This window comes from Orcinus orca, chromosome 8 (assembly GCF_937001465.1).
Source record: "Orcinus orca chromosome 8, mOrcOrc1.1, whole genome shotgun sequence".
Taxonomy (NCBI): Eukaryota; Metazoa; Chordata; class Mammalia; order Artiodactyla; family Delphinidae; genus Orcinus; species Orcinus orca.
This window is the reverse complement of record NC_064566.1, coordinates 383,596-398,607: the sequence shown is the minus strand read 5'-3', so window position 1 is coordinate 398,607 and position 15,012 is coordinate 383,596. Positions and strand designations below refer to the sequence as shown.

At 53.0% G+C, this 15,012-nt stretch overlaps 1 protein-coding gene across 1 annotated transcript; it reads right to left on the bottom strand.

The window, feature by feature from the left end:
* Positions 1 to 1,563: 1,563 nt before the first annotated feature.
* DRD4 (dopamine receptor D4) lies at positions 1,564 to 4,673 on the bottom strand. Its single transcript, XM_004278149.3, has 4 exons — positions 4,404 to 4,673; positions 2,685 to 2,797; positions 1,972 to 2,612; positions 1,564 to 1,848 (listed from the first exon to the last, which is right to left on the bottom strand). Exons 1-4 carry the CDS (start codon positions 4,671 to 4,673, stop codon positions 1,646 to 1,648), a joined length of 1,227 nt encoding a protein of 408 aa, XP_004278197.2. The 3' UTR covers positions 1,564 to 1,645.
* Positions 4,674 to 15,012: the final 10,339 nt, after the last annotated feature.

Below are 15,012 nucleotides of genomic sequence, written 5' to 3'. Positions count from 1 at the left end.
TCACCCCCTCCCTAGTATAGATGAGAAGGGTACATGGAGGGGGACGTGGCCTTGCTCCACACAGATCCCTGGGCTGGTGGGCATGGCAGCTGGTGCCCATGGCTGGCGGGCAGGGGTGCTGCTGCTTGAGACCCTCTTGGCGGTGGCAGACACCAGCTCTGACCACCTGGAGTGACCACAGAAGGCCCAGCAGGCGCACGTCGGGGCACATCAGAGATGGGTGGCAGGGCACGGGCGTGGGGTGTGGACCTGAGGGACGAGCCAGGTGGCAGGGCCAGCGGCCGCAGTCAGGGGCCCTTTGCTCCGACCCTGACCCTGACCCTGCCGTCAGCCTGATGGTCCCTTCAAGTCTGAGGTTCCCAGGAGGGACCACCAGCCCAGCTCTGAAGCAAGTGTCTTGCCCGGGTGAGGCTGTACCATCTGGGGCTCCTCCCGGGAGGGGCCCCGGGGTATCCGCTGCAGCCATCCTCATGGCTGCACCTCAGGCAAGAAGGTGCTGGAAGCTGAAGCAGCCAACAGACCTGGGGGCCGGCCCTGGGCCCCCTCCCCCACTCCCATTTTGTGTTGGTTCCCGTGTGGTGCAGGGACACAGCACCCCATACTGGCCCCCAGTCCATCAATACTCGGTTCCTCGAGGGCCAGTCTCTCCCAGGATGCTAGGGGCAGGCTGGTCCTGGGGGGTGGTCAGCTGGGGCTTCTCAGGGGAGGCAGCAGCTGAGTCTGAGCAGGAAACGGTGCTCACCCAGAGAGGGGAACAGGGTGGCCCCCTCTCCACGGAATACTTTAGCACGCTGAGGGGGGGCCTGATGCCGTGGCCCTCACAGCCCATAGTTTCTCATGTTCAGAGGAGAGCTTGACACCCGGCAGTGGCCGGCTTGGTCACAGTTCCTGACAGGAGCGCTGAGCCACAGTACTGGGCACAGCGGGTGCCCACGGCGGGGGACTTGGGAGGGTCCAGGTGAAGTCCAAGTGGGGCTGTCTCGGGTTGAGGGGCGGGCCACGCTGTGGGCGGGAGAGGGGCAGCCACTCCCTTCTCTGCCCACTTGCTCCCAGCCAAGTGGGCAGAGGATGGCTGAGTGCCTTGTGGGCCTGCGCTGGCCTTCCCTGGAGGGAGGCTGCCCCCGTGAGCCCACCCAGCAGCTTTGGGCATCTATGGGCAAGTCAGGAGCTGGCAGGGAGCTGTGCTCCGACCTTGAGGCAGCTGCCGAAGCAGTGGCAGGGGCAGGTCAGCTGCATTTTGCAGGGACAGTGGATGGGGCCACCAGGACGAGGGGAGGAGGCTGCTGGCCTGGGAACAGCTGTCGGGTCGGGGTGGGTTGCAGCTGGCCGGGTGTGTTGGGGAGGGAACGTGTTCGGGGAGGGTGTGAGTCGGGGCAGTCTTCCCAGGCAAGGGCTGGCCCTCTTCCCAAGGCTTCCGGGGCGGGGCAGACCTGGCTTGGTGGGGTCTCTTCTCTGGGCTTCCTCCGGAGGAAGGAAGGGGTTAACTGGCCGGATGAGGGTTAGTGGAGGCCTGGGCTCCTCCTCCTTGCCCCCTCCCCCGCCTCCAAGAGCCTTCCCAGCAGGTGTTGGGGATCTGTTTAATAACTCCTACAAACCCCCAGGCGAGGCGGGGTGCTGAAGAGGGGCTGCGGTGCCAGCGGTCTGCTCAGTAGCAGAGGCGCAGAGCCTTGCGGAAGACGGTCCGGAACTCGGTGTTGAAGACGGTGTAGATGACGGGGTTGAGGGCGCTGTTGACGTAGCCCAGCCAGGTGACCGCGCTCACCAGCCGCGGGGGCACGGCGCACGTGGGACACAGCGCCCGGGAGATGTGCACGACAAAGAAGGGCGTCCAGCACAGCAGAAAGGCCCCTGGGGGCGGGGTTGGGGCTGCCGTGAGCGGCTCCCTGCCACGTCCCCCGCCCCGGGCACCGCTTCACACCCCGGGCGCTGCAGTCTTCCCCTCTCTGCCCACGTCCCCTGGCCGGTACCCACCGACCACCACAGGCAGGACTCTCATAGCTTTGCGCTCCCGGCCCGAGATCTTGGCGCGTCTCCTCCTGCGGGCCCGCAGCGGGGGTTCGGCCGGCATGGCGTCCGAGGGCAAGACGGCATCCGAGGCTGGGGTGGCGTCGGGGGGCGGGGTGGCGTCGGGGGGCGGGGTTGCGTCGGGGCCCGGGATGGCGTCGGGGGGCGGGGTTGCGTCGGGGCCCGGGATGGCGTCGTGGGGCGGGATGCAGTCTGGGGCCGGGATGGCATCCGGGGGCACGGCGACATCGGGGGCCGGGATGCCGTCGGGGGGCGGCGGGCCGGGGCCGCTGGGGCGGCGGGGCGCACGGCCGTGCAACTTGGCGCGGCGGGCTGCCTCCCAGCGCCGAAGGCCCCGGAACGTGGCCCAGTAGAGCAGCAGCATGAGCGGGCAGGGCAGGAAGAAGGAGCACACGGACGAGTAGACCACGTAGTCGCGGTCCTCCAGGCGGCACACGGAGGGATCGCGGCTGCGCGCGTCGTTGAGGCCGCACAACACGGGTGCCGCCACCGCTGCCGACAGCAGCCACGTGGCGCCGATGAGCAGCAGCTGCCGGCCACCGCGGCTCTGGCGGTTGTAGTGCAGCGGCACGGCCACCGCCACGAACCTGCGGGGAGCGTGGTGAGGGCGGCGGGGCTGGGGCGGCCCTACAGGGGACGGGGCGGTGGGGGCGGCCTACCTGTCCACGCTGATGGCGCACAAATTGAAGATGGAGGCCGTGCACAGCATGACGTCCATGGCCATGAGCGCGTCGCAGAGGCCAGGGCTCAGCAGCCACACGCCGCCCTGGACCTGGGCGCAGGGAGGAGCCCCGTAGCAACAACAGACACAGGACGCTACCCTCCCCCAGCCGCCTGCCCAAGCTGTCCTTCTGACCCCCAATGGTCTGGGAGCAGAGGGGGCTGAATATCAGAGGGGAGGGGAGAGGAGGGGAGGGGAGTGAGCCGGAGACAGCTGGGCAGTCCTGCCCGCCCCTCAAGCTGGGCGCCAAGAGACGACCCCCTTCCTTTCTCTTAGAACTGAGAAAGGCCTTGGGGGGGATCCTGGGGGCATAGTCACCTGAGGACTGCGATCTCTGATGCTGTGGGGCTCAGGGTACCGTGGGGCCCCTCCCTGCGCAGGTGGGGACCCTGCGGCCCAAGAGTGTGAGCCCAGCACCCCTATACCACTCCCCAGCCCCTGCAGACAGCTAAGAGTCAGTGTCTGCGGAAACTCGCTCTCTGGGCCTCTGGACGTGTCATTTCACTCCTGTCCCCTCACCCTCAAGAGAGGGCGAGGATGGTACCCACAGCATTGTTACGAAGTCAAGTCCCCGGCGCCGTGCCCGGCGGTCCCACCAAGGGCAAAGGAGCAGACAGCCACCCCCCCCTAAATCCCCTCCTGCTGATTTGGGGCGATTAGGAGCTTAAGAGCCGTCATTGTGACGTCTGTCTGCAGCTCGGGGTGGGGGGGAGCGGCAGGTCACGTCTGTCCTTGTCCTGCTGGCCTCTGCCCCAGCCCTGCCCAGACTCACTGTGTCCACTGCCTGCCCTCCCCCATCGCCCAGGACGCTGTGTCCCCAGCTCAGCCCTAAGCAGCTTTTCTCTGCCCAAACTGCACAGTGGACATGGCTGGCACCAAGGGGGACCGACCCAAGGGCCAGACCTGCTCTGGGGCCGGAGGCTCCTGGGCCCAGGTTCTGGCAGGGGCCCCGGACCCCACACCTGCGCCTTCCCTTGGTTCCACTGTCAGGCCCGGGTGTCCCCTGGCTCCAGCTGTGCTCACTGCCCTGCAGCTCCTGGCAGCTGAGCGTCCCTCCTGCTGGGAGCCCAGTCGGTGCGTGAGTGAGGGTCTCCTGCCCTGAAGTGTGCTGGTGTGTGCCCGCCTGTGGTCCTGCCTGGCTGTGGTGTGGCCTCGTGCAGTGACGTGTGTGTCTCTGTGCCCCAGGGGGAGCCGGCATGGGGATAAGCCTGAATCTGCCTGTCTGTCCAGGATCGGCGGCGCCAGCTCCATGCCCACCCTTCCACCCTCTACACCTGGCTCCCCTGGGGGAGTGGAACCCGGCTGAGGGGGCTGAGTGGGGGGCTGGACTGCCAAAGTCGCCTGTTTCTGGGTTCTCTGCTTGAAGGACAGAGGCATCTCTTGGGTAACAGACACCAAGACAGAAAGGGAGAAGAGGAGAGAGGGGCAGAAGAGGGAGGGCGGACAGACAGCAAAGCGGGCAGATGGACAGCGAGATGGGGGAGGGGAGTGAGGCTCGGAGGTGCTGGAGGCTCCGGTCGTCCTGGGACCAGGCGCGGCCCCCAACTGGAGGCTCCTGAGAGGGCAGGCGGCAGGGTCACGCTGGGTCCTCGGTGTGGCTCGGCACAGGGAACAAGGAGCAGGTGAGGGTGCGCGTGCGGTCGCGACGCGGGCTCACCTCGGAGTAGACGAAGAGAGGCAGCACGAGCAGGGCGAGGAGGAGGTCGGCGGCCGCCAGGCTCAAGATGAAGTAGTTGGTGGGCGTCTGCAGGGCGCGCTCGGCCGCCACGCTCACGCACACGAGCGAGTTCCCTGCGAGCACCGCGCCGATGAGCAGCACGCCCCCCGCCAGCGCCGCCGCCGCCCCGGGGCCCCCCGCGCCGCCGCCCGTGCCGGGCCCGCGCCCAGCCAGCAGCCCGTCCGCGTCCGCGGCGCTGCGGTTCCCCATGGCGCACGGCCCCGCGCGCCCCAGCGGGCGCTCAGCACCGCGGACAGTGCCCAGGTCGGGAGCCGGAGCCCCGCCCCTCCGGCCCGCCCAGCCTGGTCTTAGTCCCGCCCTGTCCGCCCGGCTCGATGGACCCCGGGGCGCTCTAAGTTGCATCCAGTCTTTGCCCATCTTGGACTTCTGCGCTCCGAGAGACCGGCAGGTGGACAAATGCAACGGCCCAAAGCGACCCGAATGAAGTGATATGATTGGCACGGGCGGGCCCAGCATCGCTCTGCGCCTGGAAGGGTTGGGGGGCGACGCGCTGGTCTGAGCCCCGAGAAACCGACGGGGATGGAAGGTCGGCCCGACCATCCCACGAGACTCGCGGGCGCCCATGCCAGCGCCATCCCGCCCGGCCCCAGAGAGCCCCGGCGTCCCTACAGGGACCCAAGCTGGGCGTCACCTCCCCGGGGACCCTGCTGGAGGCCCTCGAGGCAGAGGTGGAGCCACTTCTCACTCCGTCCGGTTCAAGCATCTGCGGAGGACCAGCCTTTTCAGGCCACCACCCCAGCCTCCCCCCGGGGCCCCCTGATACTCGGCGGCGCCAGCTCCATGCTCACCCTTCCACCCTCTACACCCCAGCCTCTTGGGCCCCTTTGCGTCCCCCCGCAATGATTGCAGACCCCAACCAGGGGCCCTGCACTCCCCCCACCCAAAGCAGCCTCTCCATCAGTCTGGGCCACACTCAGTCCCTCTCCACCCACACCCACTGCCTGACCCTTCATCTTCCCCCAGCCGCTGAGTGGCCAGCCTCAATTCCGGCTCCATCGCCTCCGAGCCTGTGACCCTGAGCGAGCTGTGCACCCCTCTGAGCCTGGAAAATGAGCTCACCCCACAGAGCCTGAAAGGCCGCAACAGGAGGAAAGGCCGTGATAAGCCCACAGGGGGCTTAGCAGTCTCCAGAGTTCTGCGTGCTCTTCAGACATGCTTTACCTGAGTCACTTCCTTCTTCACAGAGAAAAGCCCCAAATGAGAACCCGCTCAACCTGCACCCTCCACTCCTACAAACTCACTAGACCCCGGGCCTCCCTGGAGCACTGGAGGTGGTTCTCCCTCCCTCCCTCCCAAGGATGAGCCTGGGGCCCCATGTGCCCATCACCCTCCACCTGCCAACATAAGACTGTAGGAGCTTGAGGGGCTCTGGGTACAGGGTCCCAGACCCATGCAGGTAAGACTGTGTTGTATCCATGGGGCACAGAGTTCATGGCAGAGATGGCTGTGCATGACAGAGAGGTCAGCCCAGACCGTCTGTCTCAGATTATAAAAGTGAACAGAGGGGCTTCCCTGGTGGCGCAGTGGTTGGGAGTCCGCCTGCCGAAGCAGGGGACACGGATTTGTGCCCCAGGCCGGGAGGATCCCACATGCCGCGGAGCGGCTGGGCCCGGGAGCCATGGCCGCTGAGCCTGCGCATCCGGAGCCTGTGCTCCGCAACGGGAGAGGCCCCAACAGTGAGAGGCCCGCGTACCGCAAAAAAAAAAAAAAAAAAAAAAAGTGAACAGAAAGAACATGCAAGGAAAATGTGCAGTGAGAATTTTTATTATGGACTTCCTGTGACGCGCAGCCTGGTCACTAACGGAGCCAAGAAGTGGGCTATGCAGCTGCATCACTCGGTGGGACCATCTAAGGCACAGCCTGGCCCCTCGTTTGCATCTGTGACTCCCTCCGCCCTGGGAGGGCCAGAAAACTCAGGATGGACCCGAAGCGCAGAGGTGCTGCCAGGAATCAAGGATCCTGATTTCAAAGACATCAGGAGACACAGGGGCCAGCTTGAGGGACTGGTAGTGTGTGTATTAAAGAGAAAACAAGGACTCTGAAGAGACAGATGTCATGATATACTCATAAGGGGCAAAATCACTTGAGGTCTGGTAAAGGAAAGGTGTGCAGGACGCGGTGTAGATGGGCATCCAGGTCTGAGTTGCATTCAACATCTCCACCCCTTTCATGTGGATCAGTAAAGGGACAGGCAGACTTCCTCCCCTTCTGAAGCTTTGAGCAAGAGAACTCACAATACTAGTGACTAGGGCAGGAAGTTTCTTTTCTCACAAGACAAAAATCCAAGGCAGGGTTGGCTCTGTGATCTTGGGTTGGGTGCCAAGTGGTGGGTCCAGCCTAGCCTCCTATCTGCTTTGGGTCTCTCTCCTGGTCCTCAGACATCTGCCACCATTAAGAGTGAAAAGGTAGTCCAGACTGGGAAAGGATATAATATAGTTGCAATGTAGATCTCTGATAAAGGATGCAGATCCAGAATATATAAAGGGCTCTGACAAATCAACAAGAAAAGAAAGACAATCCCATTTTAACAAATGTAAAAGTCTTGTACCCACATTACAAAAGAGGGTATCCCCGGGCTTCCCTGGTGGTGCAGTGGTTGAGAATCCGCCTGCCGATGCAGGGGATGCGGTTTCGTGCCCCGGTCCGGGAAGATCCCACATGCTGCGGAGCAGCTGGACCCATGAGCCATGGCTGCTGAGCCTGCGCGTCCGGAGCCTGTGCTCCGCAACGGGAGAGGCCACAACAGTGAGAGGCCCGCGTACCGAAAAAAAAAAAAAAAGAGGGTATCCTAATGGTCAATAAGCAAATAAGCACATGAGAAAGTGCTTAACATCCTTAGCCATTGGGGACATGACAATAAAAATCACAACGAGGGGACTTCCCTGGTGGCGCAGTGGTTGAGAATCTGCCTGCCAGTGCAGCGGACACGGGTTCAAGCCCTGGTCTGGGAAGATCCCACATGCCATGGAGCAACTGGGCCCGTGAGCCGTAACTACTGAGCCTGCACGTCTGGAGCCTGTTCTCCGCAATAAGAGAGGCCGCGAGAGTGAAAGGCCTGCGCACCACGATGAAGAGTGGCCCCCGCTCGCCGCAACTAGAGAAAGCCCTCGCACAGAAACGAAGACCCAACACAGCCAAAAATACATAAATAAAAATAAATAAATTAAAAAAATTATCTCCATAGTCAAAATAATTCTTTTAAAAAAAAAAAATCACAACGAGGGAGTTCCCTGGTGGTCCAGTGGGTGAGACTCCACGTTTCCACTGCAGGCGGCAAGGGTTTGATCTATGGTCAGGGAACTAAGATCCCACATGCCATGCGGCACAGCCCCGCCCCCCTCCAAAAAAATCACAAAGACTTGTCATTGCACACTAAAATGGGGGGAAAATGTCAGATATGTGATTTGAAAATATTTCCTCCCAGACTGTAGCTTGTCTCTTCATTCTCCTAACAGTGTATTTGGTTAATTTTTTTATGTGTAAGGTATGAGCCTGATACCTTACACACATGATACCTTATGTGTAAGGTATGAGCCTGATACCTTACACACATGATACCTTATGTGTAAGGTATGAGCTGAGGTGAGTGATTGATTTTTCTTGCCTATGGATGTCCAGGTATCCCAGCACCACTTGTTGAAAATATTGTTTTCTCTCCATAGAACTGCCTTTGAACTTTTGTCCAAAAGCACTTGATCATATTTGTGTGGGGCTATTTCTTGACTTCTATTCAGTTCCATTATCCAGGTGTCTTTCCTTTCAACAATAGTACAGTCTTGATTATTGTGGCTTTATAGTAAGTCATGATATCAGGTGGTGTGGGTCCTCTAAAGTTGTTCTTTCACAAAATTGTTTTGACTACTCGAGTTCCCTTGTATGTATGAATTTTAGAATCAGCTTGTCTATATCTACAAGAAAGTCCTGCTGGGAAGTTGACTGGGGGAAATTGACATCTTAACAATATTGAGTCTTCCAATTCATGAATATAGTATATCTCTCCATTTATTTAGATATTCCTTGATTTCTTTCATCAGTATTTTGTACTTTTCAGCATACAGATCCTGCACATATTTTGTAAGATTTGTACCTAAGTATTTCATGTTTTCTGGTACGATTGTAAATGGTAGTTAAAAAATTTTTGGTTTCCAGTTGTTCATTGCCAATGAGCAGAAACAGTTTTGTATATTGACCTTGTATCTTTTTTTTTTTTTTTTTTTTTGCGGTACGCGGGCCTCTCACTGTTGTGGCCTCTCCCGTTGCAGAGCACAGGCTCCGGACGCGCAGGCTCAGCGGCCATGGCTCACGGGCCCAGCCGCTCCGCGGCATGTGGGATCTTCCCGGACCGGGGCACGAACCCGCGTCCCCTGCATCGGCAGGTGGATTCTCAGCCACTGCACCACCAGGGAAGCCCGAACTTGTATCTTTTGATGTTGCTAAACTCACTATTAGTTCAAGGATTTTTTTTTTCCTTTGGTTTTCTTCAGGATTTCTGCATAGATAATGATCTTGTTCATGAATAGAGACAATTTTATTTCTTCTTTTCTTATCTGGATGACTTTTCTGTCTTTCTTTTTCTTTCTTTCTTCCACTGTAGTTGATTTACAATACTGTGTTATTTTCAGGTTTACAGCAAAGTGATATATCTATATAATCATAGATTTAAATGTAAAACCTAAAACTATAAAAAATTTGGAAGAAAAGATGGGAGAAAATCTTTGTGACAAGGGGTTAGGCAAAGAGTTTTAGACATGACACCAAAAGCATGGATTTACAAATGAAAAAAATAGATAAACTGGACTTCACTAAAATTAAAAACTTTCAGTCATAGGATGGAAGAAAATATCACCAAATTGCATTTCTAGCAAATGACTTGTGTGCAAAATACATAAAGAACTCTCAAAGCTCAACAGTAATGATACTACAGGAAAGAAAACTGCAGATGCGTATCCCTTATAAATATACATATAAAACTCTTCGACAAAATATGATCAAGCCAAATCCAGCAGCACTTTTTAAAGGATTATACACTATGACCAAATGGGGATTTATCCCAGGAATGCAAGGGTGATTCAACAGACAAAACTCAATCAATGTAATACATCACATTAATAGAACGGAGGAATAAATTTAATCATCTCAGTTGATGCAGAAAAGTGCATTTGATGAAATCCAACACACTTTCATGATAAAAAGACTCAATAAACTAGGAATAGAAAGAAATTTCCTCAACACGATCAAGGCCATATATGAAAAACACAAAACATCATACTCAGTGATGAGACTGAAACCTTTCCCTTGAGATCAGGAAAAAGACAAGGATACCCAACTTCGTTGCTTCTATACAACATGTCCTGGAAGTTCTAGCCAGAGCAACTGGGCAAGAAAAAGAAATAAAAGTCACCCAAAATCGGAGAGAAAAAAGTAAAACTATTTCTATTTGCAGATAGCATGATCTTATGTATAGAAAATACATAAGGAAGGAAAAAAAAGGAAAGAAAAAAAAAAACCTGTTAGAGCTAACAAACAAATTCAACAAAGTTTCAGGATATAAGATTGACATATAAGAATCAGTTATATTTCTATACATTAGCAATGAACAATCCAAAAATGAAATTAAGAAAGTAATTCATTTGAAATAGCATCAAAAAGAATAAAATACTTAGTAAAAAATTTAACCAAGAAGGTGAAAGACTTGTACACTGAAAACCAGAAAACATTGCTGGAAGAGATTAAAGAAGGCATAAATAAGTCAATCTAATGTTCATGGACTGGAAGATTTAATATTGTTAAGATGACTTTTCTCACCAAATGATCCCCAGATTCAATACACTCCCAGGTGAAACTCCAGTGACTTTTTTTTTAAGAAATCCAAAACTAAAATTCATATGGAATTGCAAAGAAACCCAAATAACCAAAGCATTCTTGAAAAGGAAAAAACAAAGTTGGCACAGTTGCTGATTCCAAAAATTGCTACAAAACTACAGGAATCAAAACAATATGATACTGGTGATAAGGACAGACATAAACATCAATGGAATAGAATTGAGGGTTCAGATATAAACCCATACATCTGTGATCAATTGATATTCTTTTTAAAAAATATTTATTTATTTATTTTTGGCTGCATCAGGTCTTAGTTGCAGCACACAGGATCTTTTGTTGTGGCGCACAGGCTTCTCTCTAGTTGTGGCGTGTTGGTGTGATCAATTGACTTTTTTTTTTTTTTTTTTTAATGCAGTACGCGGGCCTCTCACTGTTGTGGCCTCTCCCGTTGCGGAGCACAGGCTCCGGACGCGCAGGCTCAGTGGCCACGGCTCACGGGCCCAGCCGCTCCGCGGCATGTGGGATCTTCCCAGACGGGGGCACGAACCCGCGTCCCCTGCATCGGCAGGTGGACTCTCAACCACTGCGCCACCAGGGAATCCCTCAATTGACTTTTAACAGGGGTGTCAAGACTATTTAATAGGGAAAGAAGAGTTTCTTCAATACATGGCATTGGAACAACTGGACATCCACATGCAAAACAATGAAGTTCAATCCTTACCTCACACCACATACAAAACTTAAAATGAATCAAAGTCTAAAATATTTGATCTAAAACTATACAACTGGGAATTCCCTGGCTGTCCAGTGGTGAGGACTCTGTTCTCTCACTGCCGTGGGCCTGGGTTCGATCCTGGTTGGGAACATAAGATCCCACAAGCTGCATGGTATGGTGGAAAAACAAGAGTCTTACAAGAAAAATAATAAAAATTAAAATAAACCTATAAAAATCTTAGAAGAAAGTATAGGGGCAAATCTTCATGACCTTGGATTTGCAATGGTTTCCAAAGAAGGTACACAAATGACCAAGAAGCACGTGAAAGATGCCCTCCGTCACTCATCATTGGGGAATCACGATTCGGAAGCACAATTTCATAGAATTCTAAAATTGATCTAACAATTTGATGAAGTTTTCATTAGTCTCCTAACAGTATCTTTCTGTAAACCTTGACAAGTAGATCCTAGAATTTATATGGAAATGCAGAGGGTCAAAAATTGCTAAAACACTCTTGAAGAAAAACAAGGTGAACAGATTTGATCTGTCAGCTATGAAGACTTATAAAAGTACCGTAACTAAGATAGTGAAGTAGTTGAGGCATTGTGGCTAAGACAGTATGAAGGATGAGAAAATCAGGCTGATGGCATATAACAGGGAGTGTGGACCTAGACCTAAGACGGTTGGTTCACAGTTACAATGACATTGAAGGGCAGTGGAGAAATATGGTCTTTCAGTAACTAATGCTGGACAACTGGACAGCCGCATAGAAAAAATGAAACTTAGTCACTGCCTAACACCATGTGCAACATAAATTCCAGATCTATATCTGGAACATAAAATAATGATGCTTTGGGAGGTAATATATGGGGTTATCGCCCATATATTATGTTGTTATCTTAATTAAGCAGGAGACAAGAAATAGGAAAGCACTGTAAGTTTCACCATATTAAGAATGTTGTCTCCCTGTGTTCACCAGCCCTAAACTATTTACAGCCTTTTCTCAATCCTGGCCAGTTTCCTGCTTGAAAGACCCTTCTTAGAGCAATTGTGTCCTTATCCCAAAGCCTGATAACGACACCCCTTGAGCCATTCTCAGCCCATGCTCTTTCTGGCTTGCGTTTGTTAACTCAGATTCGTTTGATCATCGACAATTGACAGTCCTTAACTTTTTGAGATATATGCTGAAATCCTTACAGGTAAAATGATACAAGTTCTGAAACCTCCTCCAAAATTAATTTGAAAAAAATAGAGAAAATCAACAGGGATAGATAGGATTTATCATAAATTGTTGAATCTGAGTAACGGTACATGGGCGTTTGTCTACTTTTGTATGTTTATAATTCTCTATAATAAAAAAATTATTTTTTTTCTGGTCCTTAAGAGGGGATGTTCATTAAGGCCACAGAAAGGCTGCACTCTATTACTGTGGGTCCCAGGCTCACAGTGTGAAAGCATCCAGCCAAACATAACCTAAGTCACACTGGAGTTTGCAGTTTTGTGGAAGGCGGGGAAGAGCAGTGTGGTGGGAGATCTGAGAGAAATCATTCTTTTCAATACCTGCCTAGGACACTCCTAATGTCGGACCAAGAGTAGATACAATTAACTTAAACTTGACATTTAAATCTTGGTTAAAACAAACAAACAAAAAAAGAGTAGAGAATACTTTCTGTGCTTTAGTATTCAGAGAATAAAACTGTGTCACAGTGAGAGAAATTCTTCTGCTTCGAAAACGCTCCCTCCTATGTTCTACCGTGAAAAAATAAAGCTGCGGGGCTTCCCCGGTGGCGCAGTGGTTGGGAATCTGCCTGCCGATGCAGGGGACGTGGGTTCGTGCCCCGGTCCGGGAGGATCCCACATGCCGTGGAGCGGCTGGGCCCGTGAGCCGTGGCCGCTGAGCCTGCGCGTCCGGAGCCTGTGCTCCGCAACGGGAGAGGCCACAGCGGCGAGAAGCCCGCGTACCGCAAAATAAATAAATAAATAAATAACGCTGCATATTCTTCCTCAGAAACCTGAATCCTGAAATTGGCCATTATGAGGATCCCACACAGAGAGTGATGTCCGATTAGAGGCCTCAAATAGCTATTCACATACGTTGACTGTTTTCTGTGCGTTTGTAATGAGGACCCAGCCAGGGTTGATGTCCTGGAAATCCCTGGGGCTCTCCCTGAAATCTGTGGGTTGAACGTGGCGTTTAGTCATGTAGCTTGTGTTGTGTGTTTCAGAGTAGGGTCCAAACCAGGCAAGGTGTGAGCGGACCCGTCCATTCCTGCTCCAGTTCCCATCAGGGTCCGGTCCTCGTTACCTGTCGCATTTCAGCATGCAACGCTGAGGCAGCCACACGTGGGTGTGGAGGACACAGGCCAGGACCGTCTCTGGAGAGATTCTGAGCGGCAGAGACAACCGGCGACAGCCATTCAGGCGCGATGGAGACAGCTGGTCACAGAGTCCTCTGTGCCGCGCACATGCGGGACACAGCCCGCCTGTCCTTACCTCGGTTCCATCCGGTCTGTCCTTCTATGCTAGTGACTGCTGGGGACCTCGAGCAGGTGCGACTGAAGTCGCTCAGGGCAGTGGATGTGCCCACAAAGGGCAGCAGGAGGGGGCTCTTTGGGGTGATGGACTTGCTCTGTATCCTGATTGTGGTGGTGGCTACACGGACCATACATGTGTTGAAATTCATTTTTTACAGCATGTTAATTTTTTAGAAGTCAATTTTACTGCATGCAAAAAAATTTTTTTAATAGGAAGATCTTTCCTATGAAGATCTGCCTGGTCACTTAAGTGTTTGAGGTGCTAAGACATCTGACTGGTTAAATAACACTACTCACAATTTTGAGTGTTCTCATGAATGTCATTAATCGATCAATGTTGTTAAAGTTTAGCGGTTTTAATTTGCCAAATTTGTGCAAGAAGAGCCCGCAGCAGCTGTTGCAAATACATGTAGAGAAAACAACAATGAGATACCACGACACACGCCCTGGTGTGAATGCAAAACGGTGCGGCCACTTTGGAAGACAGTCTGCTGCTTTCCTGTAAAGCAGACCATAACCTTACCATGGGATCCAGCAATCGTGGTCCTTGGTGTTTACCCAAAGGAGCTGAAAACTTGTTTCCACACAGAAACCTGCACACAGATGTTTACAGCAGCTTTATTCATAACTGTCAAAACTTGGAAGCAACAAAGATGTCCTTTAATAGGTGAGTGGATAAATAAACTGTGGTCCATTGGACAATGAAATATTATTCAGCACTAAAAAGGAATGAGCTATCAGGCCATGACAAGCCATGGAGGAACCTTAAATGCATATAACTAAGTGAAAGGAGCCAATAAGAAAAGGCCACAGACTGTATGCTTCCAACCTTATGACATTCTGGAAAAGGTAAAACTATGGAGACAGTGAAAAGATCAGGGGTTGATGAAGGAGGGGCGAACAGGTGGCGAGCAGGGGACTTTTAGGGCAGGGCCCTGGGTGGTACTGTCTACAATAGCAGACTCGTGTCATTGTACATTTGTCAAAACCCACAGAATGTACAACACCAAGGTGAACCGTACTGTGAATCATGGGTTTAGTTAATAATAATGTACAATACTGGTTCATCAATTGTAACGAATGTCCCAAACTAATGCCTGGTGCCGGGGAGGCTGGGCACGTGCGTGTGTGAGCTCCCGTACTTTCAGCTCCATTCTTCCCTAACCCTAAAACTGCTCTAAAGAAAGTCTACTAATGATCTTTAAAATGCATATAAAGTTTAACACAAGAACTACTGGCTTATAAGAAATCCACTTACTCGATTTGTAATTTACGTGTAAGGATTTCACGGGTGCTGGTTGTAAATGGCCCGAAGCAGGCTCAGGTCTCCCGCCTCCAAAAATGCACCCAAAGGCCAAGGCGCCCCAGGCCCAGGTCTTGCGCGGCAACAGCCCCCGCCCGCCCCCACCGCCCCCGGCCCACCTGCCCGCCGCTCCCCCGCCGCCCCGCGCCCGGC